This window comes from Apodemus sylvaticus, chromosome 10 (genome assembly GCF_947179515.1).
Source record: "Apodemus sylvaticus chromosome 10, mApoSyl1.1, whole genome shotgun sequence".
Taxonomy (NCBI): Eukaryota; Metazoa; Chordata; class Mammalia; order Rodentia; family Muridae; genus Apodemus; species Apodemus sylvaticus.
The window spans coordinates 92,700,893-92,720,310 of record NC_067481.1 but is presented as its reverse complement, the minus strand read 5'-3'; the positions used below and the strand labels follow the sequence as shown (position 1 = coordinate 92,720,310).

Genomic DNA, 19,418 nt, shown 5'->3' with positions numbered 1-19,418 from the left:
GGCCTTGCTTTCCTTCTGGGAAAGTTTAGTTCTTGCTTTAGTTTAGGGAAAAGGTAGCATTGAAAGGTTATCAAGCACTGCCCAAAGTTCCAGGAAGCCCAGAGTGTCCAGGTCTCCCCAGCCCTGCACAGCCCCCATCGGTTCTTCGTCTACACTCCACTCTTCTTGACAGCTTTCTGACTCCTCAAGTACAACGTTCTTAGCTTGGCCTTGGCCTATCATAAGCAAAGAGGAAGAAGTTCTTCTCCCAACTTTGCCTTCCACATTGAGCCACCAGAAATTGGCTGTAATTTTGTGTGACTAGCTCCTGCTGTTGAGAAGATGGGGAGTGAGAATCGGAGTCTGGAGAATAATTCACATTCTTCACTTTCTGAAAAGGTTCCTCTCTCCTGGGTGTTCTCACCACACAGAGGGTTTGCACGCCTCTATATTGAAACTCCTGGCAAACCTGAGGCATGTCCCGCCAAGCGGCAGCCACACTCTCCCTTGATATCTAGAGTCCTTGTCAGTGCTGTTTTTAGGAAAGCTCACTGTCCACTCACCTTGGTTATGTGACTCCCCTGACTGTCTGCCCTGCACTCCCAGATGTCTCTGCAGATGGAAGGAAAATGCTCTTACAAACAAACTAATGTCCTGATCTAGGATTTTTCTTTTCTGCTGTTCCAGAGTAGTGACTGTATTTACCGGGTAAGTGGCTTTGAAGCACTCCCCGTGGGGAAAAGGATGGTGTGTTGTATCACACCTTTTAATAAACCACATTTCATTCAGGGAAAGTGGAAAGCTTTTTTTGTGGTTTGCAAACTTGATATTAACATTGTCCCAACTAGAAAATGCTGAAACTTGCCCACCCACTCAGTTATGTTTAGGCTTCTAAAAATAATGTTATTTCTCCATACTCAGACATCTGTTTTCACTCTATTGCCAATTTAAATGCCGCTGTACACTCTGTATATCATGGCTACTTTCCCAGTGTTTTGAGATTCTGTGCAGGGTAAGGCCATTTTACAAGTTCTCTACCACGTGAAATCCTCCTGCAGTAGCTATACCACCTTACGGCTCATGGCATGGCAGGTATTCGAGAGGTCACACTGTGTGACTGGCCACGCTGCTGCCCCACTGGGGTGATAGCTGAGTTCCATGCAAAGGTTCAACACCTCGATGACCCTTCCACGAAGTATGCCTGCGATAAATAGCAGCCAGGCGGACACAATTCCTATAATTTGGGGAGAACCTCCCTTTTTAATTACCGCCTACTGTTTTTGTCAGTGTTCCCAATAGGTGGTGAAGAGCACGTTTCCTCTTTGACAGTTGGGGGAGCAGGTCTACTGCCCTGCTTCACAGAGGTGGAGGCTGCTGCCTGCCAGGCTGAGGGCTACGTTTGTGAAAACCCGGTTGAGAAGAACTGGAGTGAGGGTTGAGGCTGTCAGCCGTGATGCTAGTGTTCTGGGTAGGCACAGTCCTCAGCAAGTGCTGCCTCTGTGTGTGGGTGGCCTGCAGAGCTAAAGGCAGGCTGTCTCAGGAGTGCTCTCGGTGGCTGCATGGCTGTCCTGACACTTCCTGTTGGTTCCAGTGAACTATACTTACCTTGGATTCAAGAACCTAAAGATTTAAAAACTTGCCCTAAGTGGGGACTTCCCAGCGTGACTCACTGAGAGTCTTCTGAACATTTCCTTAAAATATAAAAATATCTTAGAGAGTTAGGAACCTTGTTAACATGGAGTCGTGCAGCCATAGCTTGGTTTCCTTCTGCCTGGAAGGCAAGTGGGCTATCTGGTGGCACTCATGAAGAAGCCCTGTCCCCTCACAGCTGTCTGAGGCTCAGGAGTAATGGGACAGCTCAGCTTTAATAATGACTATTCTTTGTCCAGGTGTTTGAAGAACTGTCATGTCGTCACAGGCGATGTGGCCATGTGGTGCCATAGTGGCTCTTCTTCCTCATCTGTGCATTCTGTGTCCCCAGTGTGTTAGGTGCAGTTAAAGGTTACGGCCAGCTCACCATTCTAGAAAGTACTTGACGAGTAGTAGGAAGTGTCTAAGAAATCCTCTCAGCTCCTCTGTTCAAATGAAGAATACCTTTCCTTTTTTAACTTCTGTGTGATATAAATGTGCTTGCTTTCTCTGTTCTGTACACAGAGTAGAGCCTGCTTTAGATCACACCACTGAAAGCCCAAGGACACCCGTGCGCTTGGACCATTAGGCATGCTGTGTATTTAATACACACTTTCTATCAACTCTTTTTCCCAAAGGATGGCACCCGAGCACGGGTGACTACTGGGCTAGGAATAGACTCCTTTCTAGTATATCTGGCTTCCTAAGTCAGCATTTTCCTAAGATGCCCCAGTCATTATCCAAAATATGCTAATTTCTGTAGATGTTTCTAGACAGTGGGTTTGTTTAAATACACTTTTATGCTCTGGATCCCTTTACAAAGTTGCCATAGAGACTAATTAATACCTGTTATGAGGGATGGTTGTACAGTGGGGTCAGGTAATTTTCCTGGTTTTGACATTTACCACCCACTAGAGATACTGTACGGCTAGGAAGTTTAGATGGCAGCAGGCACCCAGAAGAGCCCTGGTGTCTGCACTGGTGTGTGTTGTCACCAGGCGTTGGGCATGCAACCACTGTCCTGCTTGTTCAGGGCTGGCTCTGAGGGCCTGTGCTGAGCACAGAGGTCACAAATGACAGACGCTTGCCCTTTCAGTATACATGTATTGATACAAGTATTAATAGCTCCAACTCTTCATTTCTTTCTCTATAAAAATGTGAGCAGTGGCTCTTGCCTCAGCATTAGGTGAAGAGCTGGCTAGAAATATTCTATTAGTTCCGCAGACTCAGCTACCACATTGGGAAAAGAATTTGTACTGAACATGGACAAGATTTTTTCCCCTCTTTCTTTTTTGGTTGTGATTCACTACATAACTTTAGCATCACAGCTATTTATGTAATATTTATATTGAGCCAGGCATGGCAGCACACACCTTTAATGCCAGCGCCCAGGTGACAAAGGCATATGGATCTCTTATCCTGAGTCTACTGAGTGAGTTCCAGAATGGCCCAGGCTACACAGAGAATCCCTGTTTCAAAAACTACAAAGGAAACCTCAAAAATTCCCCAATGTTTACTATTAAAGCTCATCTAGAAATGAGTCAAAGCCTATATGATGATGTGCATAGGTGTATGAAAATATTATACCATTTAATTAAATGTGGCAAGAAGATTTTAAAGCCACCCTTGGCTACATAGTGAGGAGTACTTTAAAAGAAAAAAAAATCACAAAACAAAGTAATTATGCTGTTTTACATAATTAAGTTATTTTGTAAAATCTATACCATAGACTTTGGTATCTGTGCTGGGCTGTAGAACATATCCCTCTGAATGCCCAGAGATGGCAGTGTATAATGCTTAGGACAGTGTTAGTGCACTCAGCATGTTAGCATCTTAAGAGTTCAGAAGAATGCAGTCCTCAGAGCAGAGGACTCTTGGCTTACTGGGTTCCAGGAGGGCCAGTGCTTGGGCCTCTGTTGTGAGGAGAGGCTGTTGCTTCTCCAAACAGCAAGCACTCAAGCTTTAGCCAGTCACAGATCCTCTGTCAACCTGGACTCAAGTTGAGAAGTTGAGTGTGGACAGCTGTTCCTGTTTTCTGCTGGTTTCAAAGGCTAAGAGTGCAGAGCAGCTAGTCTTATTGGAGGCTTAGTGTTGTTAATTTTGAATAGTCTCTGCTAGCTACTTCCTGAGGCCAGGCCTTCTAGTAGACACTCTCTACTTCCTCATTGATCTGGGCCAGAGTGCCTTTGGTGTCTTTCCTGTAGCCAGAGTTTGCTTGATTTGTTTGACACAGACAGTGCCCTAGATTGTTCCTGTATGTTTTTATTCTGTGTTCTCTGCCTGGACAGAAGAGCTGAGACTATCCTTTGTACTGATGAGTATATTCCTAGCTGGTCAGAACTGGGCATAACTTCTACCTAATCCAGTTTGCAGACTTAGGCAGGTAAAACTATTTCCTTATTTATAAAAGGAAAACAAAGATTATTGGCTTAATCTTTAACCAAGCCTATTTCGTTCAGAGTCTTGATGTCCCTTAGTCTACCATGGGATTACATTTGATAAATTCATGATAAGTGTAGGTTAAAATGTGTATAATGTACGTAACCTGCTGAGCGACCTCCCTCAGAAACACACAGTGTTCCTCCCATGCTCTAGTTGCAGATCATGGCTTGCTACTGTCAGGCAGCATCCAGTTAGCTAGCCAGTTTCTGTTGTTGAATGTATATTATTGTTTAGCCGTTAAAAGTGCTGAGAGGGGAGAGGGAGAGAGCAGGCATGAGGGGGAGGGGAGAACAGGTGTGTTCACACAGCCATGAGGGGGAGGAGGAGAGCAGGTGTGTTCACACAGGGATGAGGGGGAGGAGGAGAGCAGGTGTGTTCACACATGTGTGAAGGGAGGGGGAGAGCAGGTGTGTTCACACAGGGATGAGGGGGAGGAAGAGAGTAGGTGTGTTTACACAGGGATGAGGGGGAGGAGGAGAGCAGGTGTGTTCACACAGGTGTGAAGGGAGGGAGAGAGCAGGTGTGTTTATACAGGCATGAGGGGGAAGAGAGAGATCAAGTGTGTTCACACAGGTGTGATGGGAGGGGGAGAGCAGGTGTGTTCACACAGGTGTGCAGGAAGAATCCTGATGTGCATCTTAGGCAGGCCCCTGTTTCTAGGATTCCAAGTATTTACCCTCACAATTGGCTTTATGCCTCCTTGGAATGCAGTGTGGTTCCTGTTGGTCTCTCACATACTTCTTGATACTGGAAATATGCTAACAGCTCATTAAACAACACACACCAAGCACGTATGCACCAGTGAGCACAGTTTCTCTCTATTGTTCTGGCTGTCCTGGAACTCCCTGGTAGACCAGACTGAACTCTGCCTCTGCTGGGAGTAAAGGCATGTACCACCACCAGGCAAAATCTTCCTTCCTTCCTTCCTTCCTTCCTTCCTTCCTTCCTTCCTTCCTTCCTTCCTTCCTTCCTTCCTTCCCTCCCTCCCTCCTTCCCTCCCTCCTTCCTTCCTTCCCTCCTTCCCTCCTTCCTTCCCTCCCTCCCTCCCTTTTAAAAATTCTTATTCATAGTGATTTCAGTCTGGCAGGAGCTTAAAACTGACAATGCAGTTCTCTATGGATTTGGCACACATTAGCACAATGTCTTATCATTTTAGTGATCAGAGAACTTTTCAGTTAGTGCTTAGCAATAGGGCAGTCTTTTGCCATGTATTTTAATTGGCATTAGGGAGTGACTCAATGAGTTGCTATCTATTTGTATTTGGGGGCAAGTGATGTTCTTTAAACACTGAATTCTGTCTAGGCCATTTCAAATCTAACCCAGTGCTCACTGGAAATCCTGTGACACCTGCCAGGAAGGCAGGGAGGGTTTAAGGAGAAACATTGTTGCCCAAGGTTTATTGGGAAAAGAGCAAGGTTGGGGGTCTCTGGTGTTCTGCTTCTGGAAGCAATACCAGATTGTTAAATCTAACCAAATAGTTGACTCACAAAATCCCACTTCTTGCCTCCTTTCTCCAGACCATAGAATCCAACTGGCGGTGTGGACGACACAACTTGCAGAGGATCCAGTGCCGATCTGAAAATAGTAAGGGTGTCTACTGTTTGCAATATGATGACGACAAAATTATCAGTGGCCTCCGGGACAACTCTATCAAGGCGAGTTACTGATCTGTGTGTTATTTTAGAGTGATGCTTGGGGTAAGGTGCTCTGGTGTATGACAGTCTCTGCTACTGCTGAGAGATTTTTATCTGTTTTCAACATCAGCAGCTCCCTTGGTTCAGAAGGAACCAGAACCAGCACTCCCAGCCTCTGAGCACATTTGTAGTTGGTCCTCTCTGTTGATATCCCCTCAGATTCACTTACTTGTCCTGTGGTTCCCTCAGGCCATCTCGCACCCAGGAATCCAGTGGTCTTCTCAACACTGCAGTGTGTGTGTGTATTCATATAACATGTAGCTGACTTTTGAACCGATGTCTGTACTCAGTACAGATGCATTTACTCTCTCCTGCTGCGTTTAGCAGTAGTTCATTATTTTGTGAAGTAGCAGTTCATGTTCTTAGGTACATCACAGTCTGCTGATCCATTTAGTTCTCAGGGATGTGCTTACTGCTTGTGGCTTCTCAGGATTGGGAATGAAACCTCTAGCAATACATGTGTGTGAGGGTTTGTCAGAGGGTAGGTTCAGTTCAGCTGAGTGAGTGAACCCCGGATGCTGGCTGCCACCTGTATGGTAAATGACCTTGGGTGCAGGGATGACTTGTAATCCAGACTATGGTCTGTCAAGGAAGAGTTGACGGGGTAGGCTTCATTAGTATGACAGTTTTCTGCTCTGAGAAAATACAGGCTTTGGGCTGACAGGATATACATGTAAAAGACACATCTGATGAGGGAATCCTAGCTAAGTGTGTAGAAATTATCAAAACCCAACAACGAGGAAATAAAACATGTTTAAAAAACAGGCAGAGACCTTAATAGATACAGCTCTAAAGAGCAAGTCTATCCAGCAATGGAGCCTGTGTCTGTTTCAGTTCTTAAGTGCTTAGTTTAACTTTATTAAACCATTTTCTTATTTAGAACTCTTGGTCCTTTGTTTGGGATTTTCAGGGAACAAACACTCTATATTTTTAAAGTTTTGATGCTCTAAGGGAGGGGACGTTTTTAAATGGTCATCATTGAGGCTGTCACATTATGTACTAGAGAGTAAGACCACCCTTCCCAGAATTTATTAAAACCCCCTTTCTCAAGCTGTGATTGAATGAGCACAGTGGCCAGGGGCTACTTAGGCTATAAGTCTGTTCCGCTGTACGCTGGTAGGTACTGCCATTCCTTCTCTTGTGTTTCCTGCTTGTTTCCACCCTGTGTGTGTCTTTGATTCAGAGTGCAGCATGTGTGGGGATCTTTGTGTGAGTGTGTGCACTAAATTGCTGCTATGCTCGATCTTGTCTCAATAGATCTGGGATAAAAGCAGCTTGGAATGTTTGAAAGTGCTAACGGGACACACGGGCTCTGTCCTCTGCCTCCAGTATGATGAGCGAGTCATCGTAACTGGTTCTTCTGACTCCACAGTGAGGTGAGTGTCCTGGCTTCATTTTCTAACACTTTCCCGAGTCCTGAGGAAACGGGAAATGCCTTCCCATTTGTGTGCGTACACACCACACACACACATCCACATGTGTGCACACATGTGGTTCTAGACATATTTTTAACTTACTATATCTCCAGGTTCCTTTTGATGGGGTGGCACTCAGCAAAAGGCTGAGTTTTAGATGTCCTGTCCTCTTCATGTTGTATAGAGCTGGCAGGGTGCTCTCCTATCCAACCACACTGGCCTTTGTTAACTTGCCTCCTGTCTGCCAGCAGAGCGGAGGGGAAGAAGGCCTCTGTTGTTGGAGTGTGAAGGGTGCGGGAACTGCGAGAATCAGGCAGGTCTGTTTGCAGACTCATGGGAAAGTGAGCTCTGAGAGCTGGAGATGATACAGTGTGATGATGTATATCTTCCTGAGTTCTTTTAAGCCTTGTCTTAATCTGTATTGGTACCTTAGAAAACTAAGAAGTTAAATAATGTCCTGGAGTCACATTACAGTGCATTTTGAGCCCTGAGTTTAGGTAACCTGTGACTGTAGGGTTTGTAATGTAGGCATTGAAATGGTGGAGGCTTTAGTTTTTAGTTGCCAACCCAGGGCAGAGTGGAGAAGACATTGCAGGAGAGAGCTGTGCCTGAGAGTTGGGTATCAAAGATAAAAAGGGAACGTCACTGAGATCTGCTCCTGCACTCCTGGGAAAGCACACCTCCCCATGCCTGATAGGCTTGCAGGCAGGGTGACCAAGTCCAAGAGAAAAGGGCATCGGAATGGACAGTCTGGCTAGACTGAGGGGGACTGCAGGGGTGAGGGGCAGGATGGAGCAGGTCCTCTCAGGTGACTCATTCACAGGCACAGCGAGGACATAGGATAGTTGCTCGTTCTGCCCCTGGGTTCAGTGATGTTCTGCCCCTGGGTTACTTCTCTCGTGTCACACTGTCAGGCTCTTTTTAAGCCTGCCTGCAGCACAGCGGCTGCTTTTGCCCCGGCTTGGCCTCTTTTTGGTCACTGCTCAACCTTCAGGATTCTCTTCCGGTCTGTGGCAGTATTCTTTAGGATGTTGGGGCTTCCTCTAGAGAGGATACACTGTGCACCCCATGTCTCAGGTGTAAGACAGAAAGGGCTTTGATAAAATGCCACGGCTTAGTTTGCAGATGTAAGCAGCAGATTTCTCAGCCTGCCAGAGGCCAGTGGGAACTTTAAGCATGAGATTGCCTAGGGCTCCCCAGCTGTCAGCCTCCTGCCATCACAGATTCACTCAAAGCCTGCCCTCTAGAGTGATTGTCTCTGTCACTGGTACAAACCCGAACACATCGCTGAGTTAATTACTAGAGTGTGAGATAAGCGTGTTTATAGCCGGATTTAACTTGTTAAAAGTATTTCAGATTTGTCAGCATTAAGGAGGCCGCTGCTGGGGTTCTGCCGCCAGCACACACCTGGTACAGCAGGAGTGACACATTTCCCTGGTTTTCAGTGTCCCAGCTTTCTGTTCTCTTCCAGAGTCTGGGATGTGAACACTGGTGAGGTTCTCAACACACTCATCCACCACAACGAAGCCGTACTGCACTTACGCTTCAGCAATGGACTGATGGTGACTTGTTCCAAGGACCGTTCCATCGCTGTGTGGGACATGGCTTCTGCCACCGATATCACTTTACGCCGTGTTCTGGTTGGCCACCGTGCTGCTGTCAATGTAGTAGACTTTGATGATAAGTACATCGTGTCTGCGTCTGGAGACAGGACCATTAAAGTGAGTGTGTCTGACATCTTCAGCTGACCGTTCCCATTCCTATACAGCAGAAAAAGGCAGAGGTGGCTTACAGCAGGTGGCGGGCGGGGTCTTCTCTATGCATTCCCATGAGACCGTCCCATCCTCATGCTTTGGAGCCACAGGCAAGGCAAGAAAATGCCATTGGTCCAGTGGGGAACAATTGTCAATCTGTGAGATGCGTGGCTAGGACACTCACCCCGCGTGTGTAGGAGCTGTACACAGTTGTCTCATGCCGCCAGCGCACACGCTGCTGTCTGTTTCACAGACATGGTTCAGACTAGTCATGTGGAGCCTAAGTTTGGTTTGTTGACTTCTAAGAGCTGGAGAGAGAAGGATGAACAAGACAGCCCCGGCCTTCAAGAAGCTTATCGGGCAGATGGAAGGCAAACACATGACCAGGAATTGTAGACTAGGATAGCCCACAAGGTGTAAGAAATTCAGTTCTGATTCCCATATCTATGTTAACTCATTTTGTTTGTATGCACACATGCACGCGCGCGCACACACACACACACACACACACACACACACTTTTCTCTTAATTACATTGATTCTATGACAATCTCACATATTGTATTGTCCACGCTGATCATCCTTACCAGTTCTCATGTCTCCACATGTTCCTGGCATTCAACATTCTACCCTCTGTCTCTGAATTTGCCTAGACATTTTCATATAAATGGAATCATGTGCTATGTGGTCCTTTGTGTCTGTAATAGATGGCTTAGCAGAGATCAGTGGTGTTTCTGGTGACCAAACCCATCTTTTTACTCTGACTGGATCATACTTCTGTTTCCCCTTCTGTCACGAATGACATTGCTATAAACATTTGCCCATGCAGATGGCTTTCCGGGTGCTGTCCCACGCTACAGTCCTGCCAGCATGAGACATTGTTCTGGCCTTAAGGATTTCTAATGGTTAGCACTGCACAGCTCTGTTCCCTGATAACTCACCTTACAAATCTCAGGCTGTATCACATGAAACCGTCAGTGTCTGGAAGCTGAACAGTTGGTTTTTGTGTGCATTAACTTAACCACATGCCAACCGTCAGCACTAGAGCAGCCCAGATGTCAAGTCAGGAACACTTGGGCCTGACTGAGGTCACCTCTGTGGGGATCGCTCCGTATGACAGCTCCACAGCTGTAGCTGTCCTGGGCTGCAGGAACATCTGCTGATTTGCTCTTACTCTGTAGTGGCTAGTCGTGCCTGCTTGCTTGTTGGTCATTGTATCTGCTCTGGATAAATGTATCTTAAGCCCACTTAAAACTTTATTTTTCTAGATGAGTTGTAATTTTTTTTAAAAAAATTGAATATTTTATTTGTTTACATTTCAAATGTTAACCCCTTTCCCGGTTTCCCCTCTGCAAACTCTCTATCCCATCCTCCCTTACCCTGCTTCTATGAGGATGCTCACCCACCTCCCCACCCTAGCGTTCCTCTACATTTAGTGGTTAAGAGAACTTGCTGCTCTTGCAGAAAATCCAGCACCTACACTGTGGCTCACAACCATCTGTAACCCTAGTTCTAGTTCTAGGAGATCTCATACCCTCTTCAGGCTTCCAAGAATACTAAGCACAGATGTAGTGCACAGAAATATACATGCAGATGAAATGTCCATGCGCGTCACATAGCTGGATGGATGGGGAGATGCGTGGGTGGGAACATTTTTATACATTATCGAGATGAGCCTCTTAATCAGACAAATGATTTTTTTCTTTCACTCTTTTACTTTGTCAATGTCATCCTTGGGAGGGCAAAGATTTTGATGACATCCAGTTTATCAATTTATTGTTTGTGTTGTATGTACTTTTGTTGTGAAACCATTGCCTAACACTGGAGGTTTACAAAACAACTCCTTTGTTCTTCTCCCTGAGGTTCTATTATTTCAGCTCTTCCATTTAGATCTTTGAACTCCCTGAATTAAGTTTTCATATGTGGCATGGGGTTGTGGGTCCAATTCTATTTGCTGGGATGGGCATAGAAATGCCCGGTCATTCTGCTCAGCCACAAGTGCTGCTGTGGCTCTCACTCTGCACGGATGCCAGCCAGCGCCTGCATCTTACAGAGTCTCACAGATGCACGGATGCCAGCCAGCACCTGCATCTTACAGAGTCTCACAAAGGAGACTATACATCCCGTGGCCGATTAGGAGTCATATGGCCAAATAAATGGTGCTACTCAAGAAACTGGTGAGAAGCAGAAGATGTGGACGGTGAGGATTTTGTATGTCAGGCACATTAAGTGTGACATGAGCTAGCACAAAACCAGAAAATCTGTCAGGGACTCTTTCCTCCACAGAAAGAAAGGCCTGAGCCTGAGTTTTACTCCAGCTCTCACTGTGGCCAGGAAGATTCACACTGGCTGGCATTAGCTGAGAAGAGAATTTACGGTTGATCCTTGTGTGCCCTTGCCTGTCTTCTGTAGCTACACTGTCTCTTGGATGCTAACATCGCAGCTCTCTATGAGTGTCATCCTAACCGCACCGCTGCCTTCCTGCAGGTGTGGAGCACGAGCACCTGTGAGTTTGTTCGCACTCTCAATGGGCACAAGCGAGGTATCGCCTGTCTGCAGTACCGGGACCGGCTTGTTGTCAGTGGATCGTCAGATAATACCATCCGGTGCGTAGAAATTAGTTTATTATTACAAAAACCATTGTACAAAACAAAACAAAAATGTCTCTCACCCCAGAATCAGAATGCACAAGAGTTTACACTCTGTGAATCATGCAAAGGAGAAGGCTTGATATGGCCATAGGCTTTGTGTCTCTAAGAGTCCAAGGCCCACTCCCTAGGAAGCAAATCACCCTGGTACCTGAGTCACCACCGAGCTTCGTCACTGTCGGAAGACCTCCGGGGCCGTGTTGCTGGCCATGTGTCATCTCCCTGCCCTTCCCTTGTTTTTTTCATTTCCTGCCTCAAGTCTACATCTCAAGAAAAACTGAGGCCATTGGGCTCTGGATTTATCAGCTGAGACACCAGGAGAATTCCCAGGGACTAAGTGTAATTGAAATGACTTTGTTGATTGATAATTTGATTTAAATAGAAAATGACTTTTATAGGTTTCAAATTGTATAAAGCAAAGTATAGCAAAGCGAAGTTTCTACCTAAGCTAGTGTAAAAGTGTTAGATTCAGTGGTTTGCATAAGCTATGGGATGGGAATGTGGGGGTGCAGGAGAATGGAGAGGTACCTGCCTGGAACAGGTGCACAGAACTAGGAGGGAGGGAGTCATGTGAGGGGATTTGTTTCATAGACGACTGCTTCTTGTTTAAGGTTATGGGATATTGAATGTGGTGCCTGTTTAAGAGTCCTAGAGGGTCACGAAGAATTGGTCCGCTGCATCCGTTTTGATAACAAGAGGATTGTCAGTGGCGCCTATGATGGGTATGTGTTTAATCTGCACAAGCATGGCTGTAGTCTTGTCAAGAGCTTGTCAAGAACGAGTCTTGTATTAACAGCAGTGTGAATGCAGAACTCTGTGAGAAAGATTCGTCCTACCAGTGGGTCAGGTGAGGATGCTTAGATCCAGAATATGAAGTAAAGCATCTGAAGTCGGACCTGCAGGGTTAGTGAGGGTGTTCGCTGCACAAGCCTGGTGACTTGAGCTCAGTCCTGGTGAAGGAGAAAGGACTCACTCCAGAAGAGTTGTCCTCAGACACGCACACACACACAAATTATAGGGAATTTGCCTAAATTATAAATAAACTGTGAACTCAGTAATAAAATTTCTCTTCTCTCCTTTTGTTGTCAATGACAGATGGAAGCTATAAGTCCCAGTACTGCCTTATATGTGCTTGGTCAGGGGCATTAGTGTGCTAAACATTTCTTCATTTGGAGAAGGGCATAGTGGGAATCTCATACTTAGTCCCCCACATTTTGTAACATGGATACTAAGTTACAAAGTGAATTTAGGGAACCCTGAGTCTTCTGCCTGTTCATCTCAGCGGTAATATCCCTTTAAGATTTCAGGAATTCTGGGAGGGTTTAGGTTTTTTTTCTAAAATCAAATACTCAAAGTCTAAGTTTGAAAAGTTAGAAACACCAGCATGTTGCTTGTTGAGTTTGGTTGTAGCTCTTTCAAGGGCACTGTTTGTCATGGATGTTCACAGTGTAAGAAATGTTAACACTTTGATTAAATCCAGTCTCATTTTTCCTTGTAGGAAGATTAAAGTCTGGGACTTGCAGGCTGCTCTTGACCCTCGGGCCCCAGCAAGCACATTGTGTCTGCGCACCTTGGTGGTATGTGAAGTGTTGGATGGGGAGGGTGCCCAGGAAAGCTTGTGTTTTGTACCATGCTTGCAGAAATGTATAGGTAATTTTGGCCAGCCAGAACATAGTACGTTTGCACTACAGCAGGGTCCTCTATAGGTGAGCAGCCTTCAGGGTTGGGCTGCATTTCTCCTGTAGCCTTAGGGGTGTCTGTAGTTAGGGCTTATGTTATGTTTTATAACTGTACAGTGGTGGATTGTTAAGGTCGAATTTCCCCCTTGGTTATTATCTGGACTCCTTTGGGCATCGTGGGAATCTCATACTTAGTCCCCCACATTTTGTAACATGGATACTAAGTTACAAAGTGAATTTTAAAATTCACTTTTTAAAAATTTTAAAATAGCTTTTAAAATTTATTTTAAATTAATAAATAGATTGTTAAAGTAGTGTGATACTTTGGTCTATAATATGCAGTATAGAAAAATTGTCAACAAATTAATGAATATGTCAGTTTACATTTCTTTGATAGAAATATTAAAAATATTAGATTTTTGTTTTTTTAAACCATGTATGGTAGTTCAGACTTTTAATCTCAGCTCTTGGGATAGAGGCAGGAAGATTAGAAGTCTAAGGTTGTCCTTGGCTACATCATGAATTTGAGGCCAGAAGATCTTGGCTAGATATACTTTTTAATGAATTTTGAAGTGTTCGACACTGTGCACTTTACCGTGGTCTCTGTAGTGCCGTTGATGATTGACAGGGAGTCCTGCAGTCTAGGTGAAACTGTGGCCCTTCTGAGGAGCATTGGATTCAGCCCCCACTTCTCCCATCCCTCTTCTCTTCATCCCCTCTTTTGCCATCCCCCCTTCCCCTTCATCTCCCCTTCTCCATCTTGCGCTTTAGCACCCCCTTTCTACTGCATTTCTGTGAGGCTCCAGTCTGTGGGCAGGGTCTGCTTTATTCCACTGACTCTGTGACCTCTGTGATCTCCAGGTGATTGGTTTTCCAAGTCAGTGTAATGGCAGAATGTCTTCCTTGCTTTAAGATCAAATAAATGCTTTATTTTGATTTGTGAATCTTCTTTAATATTACCAAAGCTGTTGATTTCTAATATTGTGGCTGCTTCTGTGTTTGGTTTTTGTTTTTGTCATTTTTCCCCTTTGAGAAGACATCTGAAAATAGTGATAGGCTTTTCTTGAATTCAGCAATTTTGTTTCTTTTTAGAAAATTATCTTTAGGGCCATGCTATGCTGGTGACCACAAACCTTTAATCCCAGCATCAGAGAGGCAGAGGCAGGTAGATCTTTTGAGTTTGAAGCCAACCTGGTCTATAGAGTGAGCTCTAGAACAGCCAGGGCTACACAGATAAATCCTGTGTATGAATATTTTGCCTTCCTGTGTATGTGATCACCTTGTGTGAGCCTGTTGAATCTGCTGGAATTATAGTTACAGATGGTTGTGAGCTGCCATGTGGGTGTTAGGAATTGAGCCTGGGTCCTTCTGCAAGACTGACTCTGCTTTTCAGACCCAGCAGTTATATTTGCATTTCCTATCTTCCTGCACTGACTAGAGCAGGTAGTACTGTAAGGGCCATTCTACTTTCACCATGAATTTTGATGACCGCTGTGATTTAACATAGATGTTCTTGGTCATCTTTAAAAAAAAAAACTTTATAGGAGGCTGGAGAGATGGCTCAGCGGTTTGGAGCATAGACTGCTCTTCCAGAGGTCCTGAGTTCAATTCCCAGCAATGACATGGTGGCTTGCAACCATCTGTAATGGGATCCAATGTCTTCTGGTGTGTCTGAAGATAGCTACAGTGTGTTTGTTCATATACATAAAGTAAATAAATCCTAAAAAAAATTATAGCAACTTTGTCCTTCTGTGTTTTACACTATCTCCTGAGTAGGTATTAACTCTGATGGCCTCTGCTTTTCTTCACATTACTTGACCATGATGACATAATGTTTAATTTAAAAATGAAAAACCTAGGAGGCATTTGTTTTTAGAGAAAGGATGCAGCTCAGTGTCTGCAGGCTACACTGGAGGCTCTGAGAGCTAAATGCCAGCTCTGGCGGGGCTGTGTGTGAAGCTATGCTTCCTGTGCTAACCACGCCGCTCTTCCACAGGAACACTCTGGCCGTGTGTTTCGACTGCAGTTCGATGAGTTTCAGATCATCAGCAGCTCCCACGATGACACTATTTTGATTTGGGATTTCTTAAATGTGCCTCCCAGTGCCCAGAATGAGACACGCTCTCCCTCCAGAACCTACACCTATATCTCCAGATAGCAGCCTGCACTGTGGCCCAATCTGGTGAGTGTGCTCAAACTCCAGCCCCACCTGGGCTCTTCAAGACCTTGCTTCTGGGCTTTACCTCTGGGAACTAGGAGACTGAGGTTCTTAGTGGTGTGAGTGAAAGAAAGCCTGTCAGAGAGAAGGTCTCCTCCATAGGCTCCCGACAGACAGCCCTGCACATTGTGGGCTGTGGCCATCATCGACGGGCACTGATGGCTGTGGTTGCTGATTTAAAAAACTAGTTACCTAAATGAATTCCTGCATGGTCATAGCCATTTACCATCAGGGTAGGTTTCCAGGTTTGATTTTTGGATTGCAGAAATCAACCTTTTTACCTGGACTTAGTTCTGTGGCTGACAGACAGACAGATGGATGGACATGCTCATGCATGCACACACACAGGACAGTCCACATTCTTCTTCCCATCACCATAGTCCACTGTGCATTGCCATCTCCACAAGGAGATGGTGAGGGGTGACAGGTGCTTCAGAAAGCAAGTCCTCGCTCTAGTTACAGAGCTGTCACACTGTTGGTGACAGGATAGTTTGCTCACCAAGATGCTCCATTTAGAAGGCGAGAAGCCTGGTTTGCCCCATCCCAGGTACGCATGGCTGCTGGGAACAATATTCCGGCCTGGAAGATCTGTCAGGGCCGCGGGGTTCTGCACATGCACATCCCACTCAGTCCACTTCATGAATACCCTTACTTCTGTGACTACTTAAAGATCTGTGGTTAAATTATCCTAATTAAGAAGCATTACTTAATTCTTTGAAGCTTTTTATTATGTACTTTCTAGCTTACTAAAGACAAAAGAATAAGCTAGGTAGTACTGGCACACACCTTGAATCTGTCTCAGATATTTTTTAAGTCCAGATTCTGAATCCCATAAATGACTCTCCAGAAGTTCATACTGCTCAGGTTAACACAATGTAGCCAAGCATCTCATTTGACCACTGGATGCTTTGTTTTTCTGCCAATGCGGGCCAAAAATAGTTTTTACATTTTAAACACTTGAAAAATACAATGGTTTTTTTTTTTTTTTTTGGATTTGGTTTTTTCTCTGTATAGCCCTGGCTGTCTTGGAACTCACTCTGTAGACCAGGGTGGCCTTGAACTCAGAAATCCGCCTGCCTCTGCCTCCCAGAGTGCTGAGATTACAGGTGTGCGCCACCACCACCTGGCACATACAATTTCATGCTATCCAAAAATTCTGTGATATTAAAATTCCAACCTCCATAAAATTAGTTTGACTGGAGCTTAGCCGCACTCATTTGTTCTCATGTCACCGTGGCTGCTGGTTGCTTCCAAGCCTCGGTGGCAGAATTGAGTAGTTGGGACTCACATAGCCTTTATTATAACATAGGGCCAATTTCAGACGTGGATCAGGAATGGTGACCCTGTGATGGCTTCCCAGCACAGGGCTCAAGAGGTTTGCTGAGGCAGAAGACACAGCTCCGCACCAGGCATAGTCAGAAAGTCTAAGGGGCAGGCCTGGAAAGGGATGGAGGGGGAGGTCTAGCCCCCCCCTTCCCCCTTTCTTTCTTGAACCTGCCTTCTGCATCCCTTCCATGTCCTGTCTAGTTAATAATGCCATTCTCCTTTCTTCTTCTTCAGGGTTTCCTGGTCTTGAACTACTGGCTACATGGCTAACACACGCCTAAGGGAGTTGGTTCACAGCTGAGTTTTGGGGCTGGACTTGGTTCCAGATGCTGGGTAGACACAGAGCAGCCCCACCCCTCAAGCCCCGACATTTCTCCCTGCGCCCGCCTGGCTCTCCTTGGAGAAGGACTCCTTAGCTCACCCCTGCAAGGAGAGCAGCAGCTCCTGTCCCCCTTCAGTGAAGACCCCAGCGCTTCCGATGCACATGCTCCCGTGAAGGACACAGCAAGGACGGCAGGAGAAGCCCTGCTTCTAGTTACGTCGTCGTCGCTTTGCGCCTTGGTTTGGTACTAAAAGCAGCCTTGCATTCTTGGTGAAGTGCTGGGTGCCAAACGACTCCACAGCGCCTTCCGGCTTCCCTCTCCAGCAGCGGCAGCAGCTTCTCCTTAGACTGTCAGTCACCATCACCGCCGCCGTCGCTCTGATGTGCACAGGAATGTGTTGGACAGTGGGCAGATCTGGATTATCTTAGTATTTTTGGATTATACTTTCTTTCTTTCTTTCTGTTTGTTTGTTTGTTTGTTTGTTTGTTTTTTTAATTTAAAGAGTAAGTGGGTTATATTACCTCTGCACAGGTAATACAGCTATTTTCTTTTATTAACTGTTCTCTGTCCCCCTCATCTTCTGATATTTGGTAGAGTAACACCTTTATCTGAGTGCTTGCCTCCTAATTTAAAATGCTGTATCCGCATGTAGATATAATGTACATAACATTCAAGCTCAAGGTTGCTGGCCGGCCCCTGCGCCTGAGACACTACTGTGGGGACTGTCACACCTGACTCCAGGGTTGCTGTGCTGGCCTAGGACCTTCCTTCAGTATTCACTTGGGTTTTAGTTGTCACTGTCTTTTGTGTATGCTGTGTATGTTTTCAGATGGAACTTGAGAAGTTTCCCTAGTTGATTTGTTGTGTGGCATCTGCAGGTGTCTTCACAGTCTCCACAGCACTGTCCTTGTCCTCCTGAGTCCCCAGTGCTCACCTCCTCAGGGTGATCACTGGCTTCTCTGTGCAACATCCAACTGTCCTACATGACCTGACTGAGGTGGGGATGGCTGCCCCGTAGGCGGGGCTCCTGGCTCTGAGCTCCGGCACTCTGCTGGGGTGTTGGGAGCTGCTGGCTTAGAGCCTGGAGAGCACATTAAGGAGCACAGCCTCAGGCCCTGTCTGTCAGCTCTGCTGTCACTCCCTTGTGAGAGTGGCACCCAGACAGGACATTGGGGACATTATTTCCCTCTTTCAAGATTAGGTTTTGATTTCCCCTTGCCATTGTTTCCAAAGATCAAGGAATGTTAGTACGGTTTTAAAGGACCAACCAGCCCCTTCTGTGAATGAAGCCTCTTCCCATGGAAGCACACTCTAGGAGAGAGAAGGCCTCTGGGCTCTGCTTGTCCCGGCCTTGTGAATGCAGTGGGTCAGTAGGTCAGTGGGTCAGTGTGTCTTGGATGTGTTCACTGGTTGGCTTTCCTTTTCAGTTTTTTAATTTTGTAGTTTGTTTGTTTTCCGATAAATCATTCTCACAAGCTTCCATGTTTATTTCAGAGAGGTGGGGGCTTAAATGTATAGAAAGTAGGCCCCGGTCCATAAGGGGGTGTGAACACACCACCTCACAGCTTATCACCCATTTGACAGGAACGCCCAGTGGAGGGGAGGGGGAGGGGAGGAGGTGAGCTCTGCACAGCTGGACGTTTCTGCTGTTTCTGCATGTTTAATAAAGAAGTTCCTGTCGATCCTTGGGAGATCATGGCCTTCAGATGCACACGACCTTTGATTTGTGCCTACTAATTATAGCAGGGGACTTGGGTACCCAAGGAATTCCAATTTCTGGGATTACAGTAGTAATTCCCAGCTGTACTCTGGACTTTATTTTGCTAACCGTAATTGAGCAACTGTAAATTACTGCTATATTAATGTGTTAAAGCACTGGGGTAGTCTAATTCTAACTGGTAACTAATTATGTTTGCCAATTATCTGTTTGAAATAAATATGTGTCTGAACAGCTATTGAAACTGTTAAATTGTACAGATATTATCATGACGGCTTTGTACTGTGGAATGTGCTTAATAAAAACAAAAGTTTGACCTTTGTCCAATAAATTGCTAAGTAATGTCAATAAATCAAGATGAGTGCTATGCAGTACACCTGATCTGGCTGTGTTACCTGGATTGTTACTTCTGCTGCTAATTCAAGCCAATATCTAAAGTGTTGTAGAAGTCCTATCTGGCTATCACAGTTTTCAGAAAAGCAGTTTTGTCTGACCAGGAATTAAGTGACATACCATAAAGGTGGATTTTTCCCATTCATCTGTAAGGTGAAGCTGAAGTCTGGACTTCTGGCCTGTGGAATTCTTCAGGTTTTC

At 45.5% G+C, this 19,418-nt stretch overlaps 1 protein-coding gene across 4 annotated transcripts in view; it reads left to right on the top strand.

Moving 5' to 3' along the window:
- Window positions 1–19,205, top strand: part of Fbxw11 (F-box and WD repeat domain containing 11) — an 88,349-nt gene extending 69,144 nt beyond the window's left edge. For all 4 annotated transcript variants that reach the window (XM_052194948.1, XM_052194947.1, XM_052194949.1 and 1 more), the window contains 8 exons: window positions 5,568–5,705; window positions 7,002–7,120; window positions 8,631–8,880; window positions 11,401–11,519; window positions 12,173–12,283; window positions 13,060–13,138; window positions 15,237–15,422; window positions 17,019–19,205. In XM_052194948.1, the coding sequence (XP_052050908.1) occupies window positions 5,568–5,705; window positions 7,002–7,120; window positions 8,631–8,880; window positions 11,401–11,519; window positions 12,173–12,283; window positions 13,060–13,138; window positions 15,237–15,398 (978 nt within the window). In that variant the 3' untranslated portion in view covers window positions 15,399–15,422; window positions 17,019–19,205. The remainder of the gene's footprint in view (window positions 1–5,567; window positions 5,706–7,001; window positions 7,121–8,630; window positions 8,881–11,400; window positions 11,520–12,172; window positions 12,284–13,059; window positions 13,139–15,236; window positions 15,423–17,018) is intronic.
- Window positions 19,206–19,418: the final 213 nt, after the last annotated feature.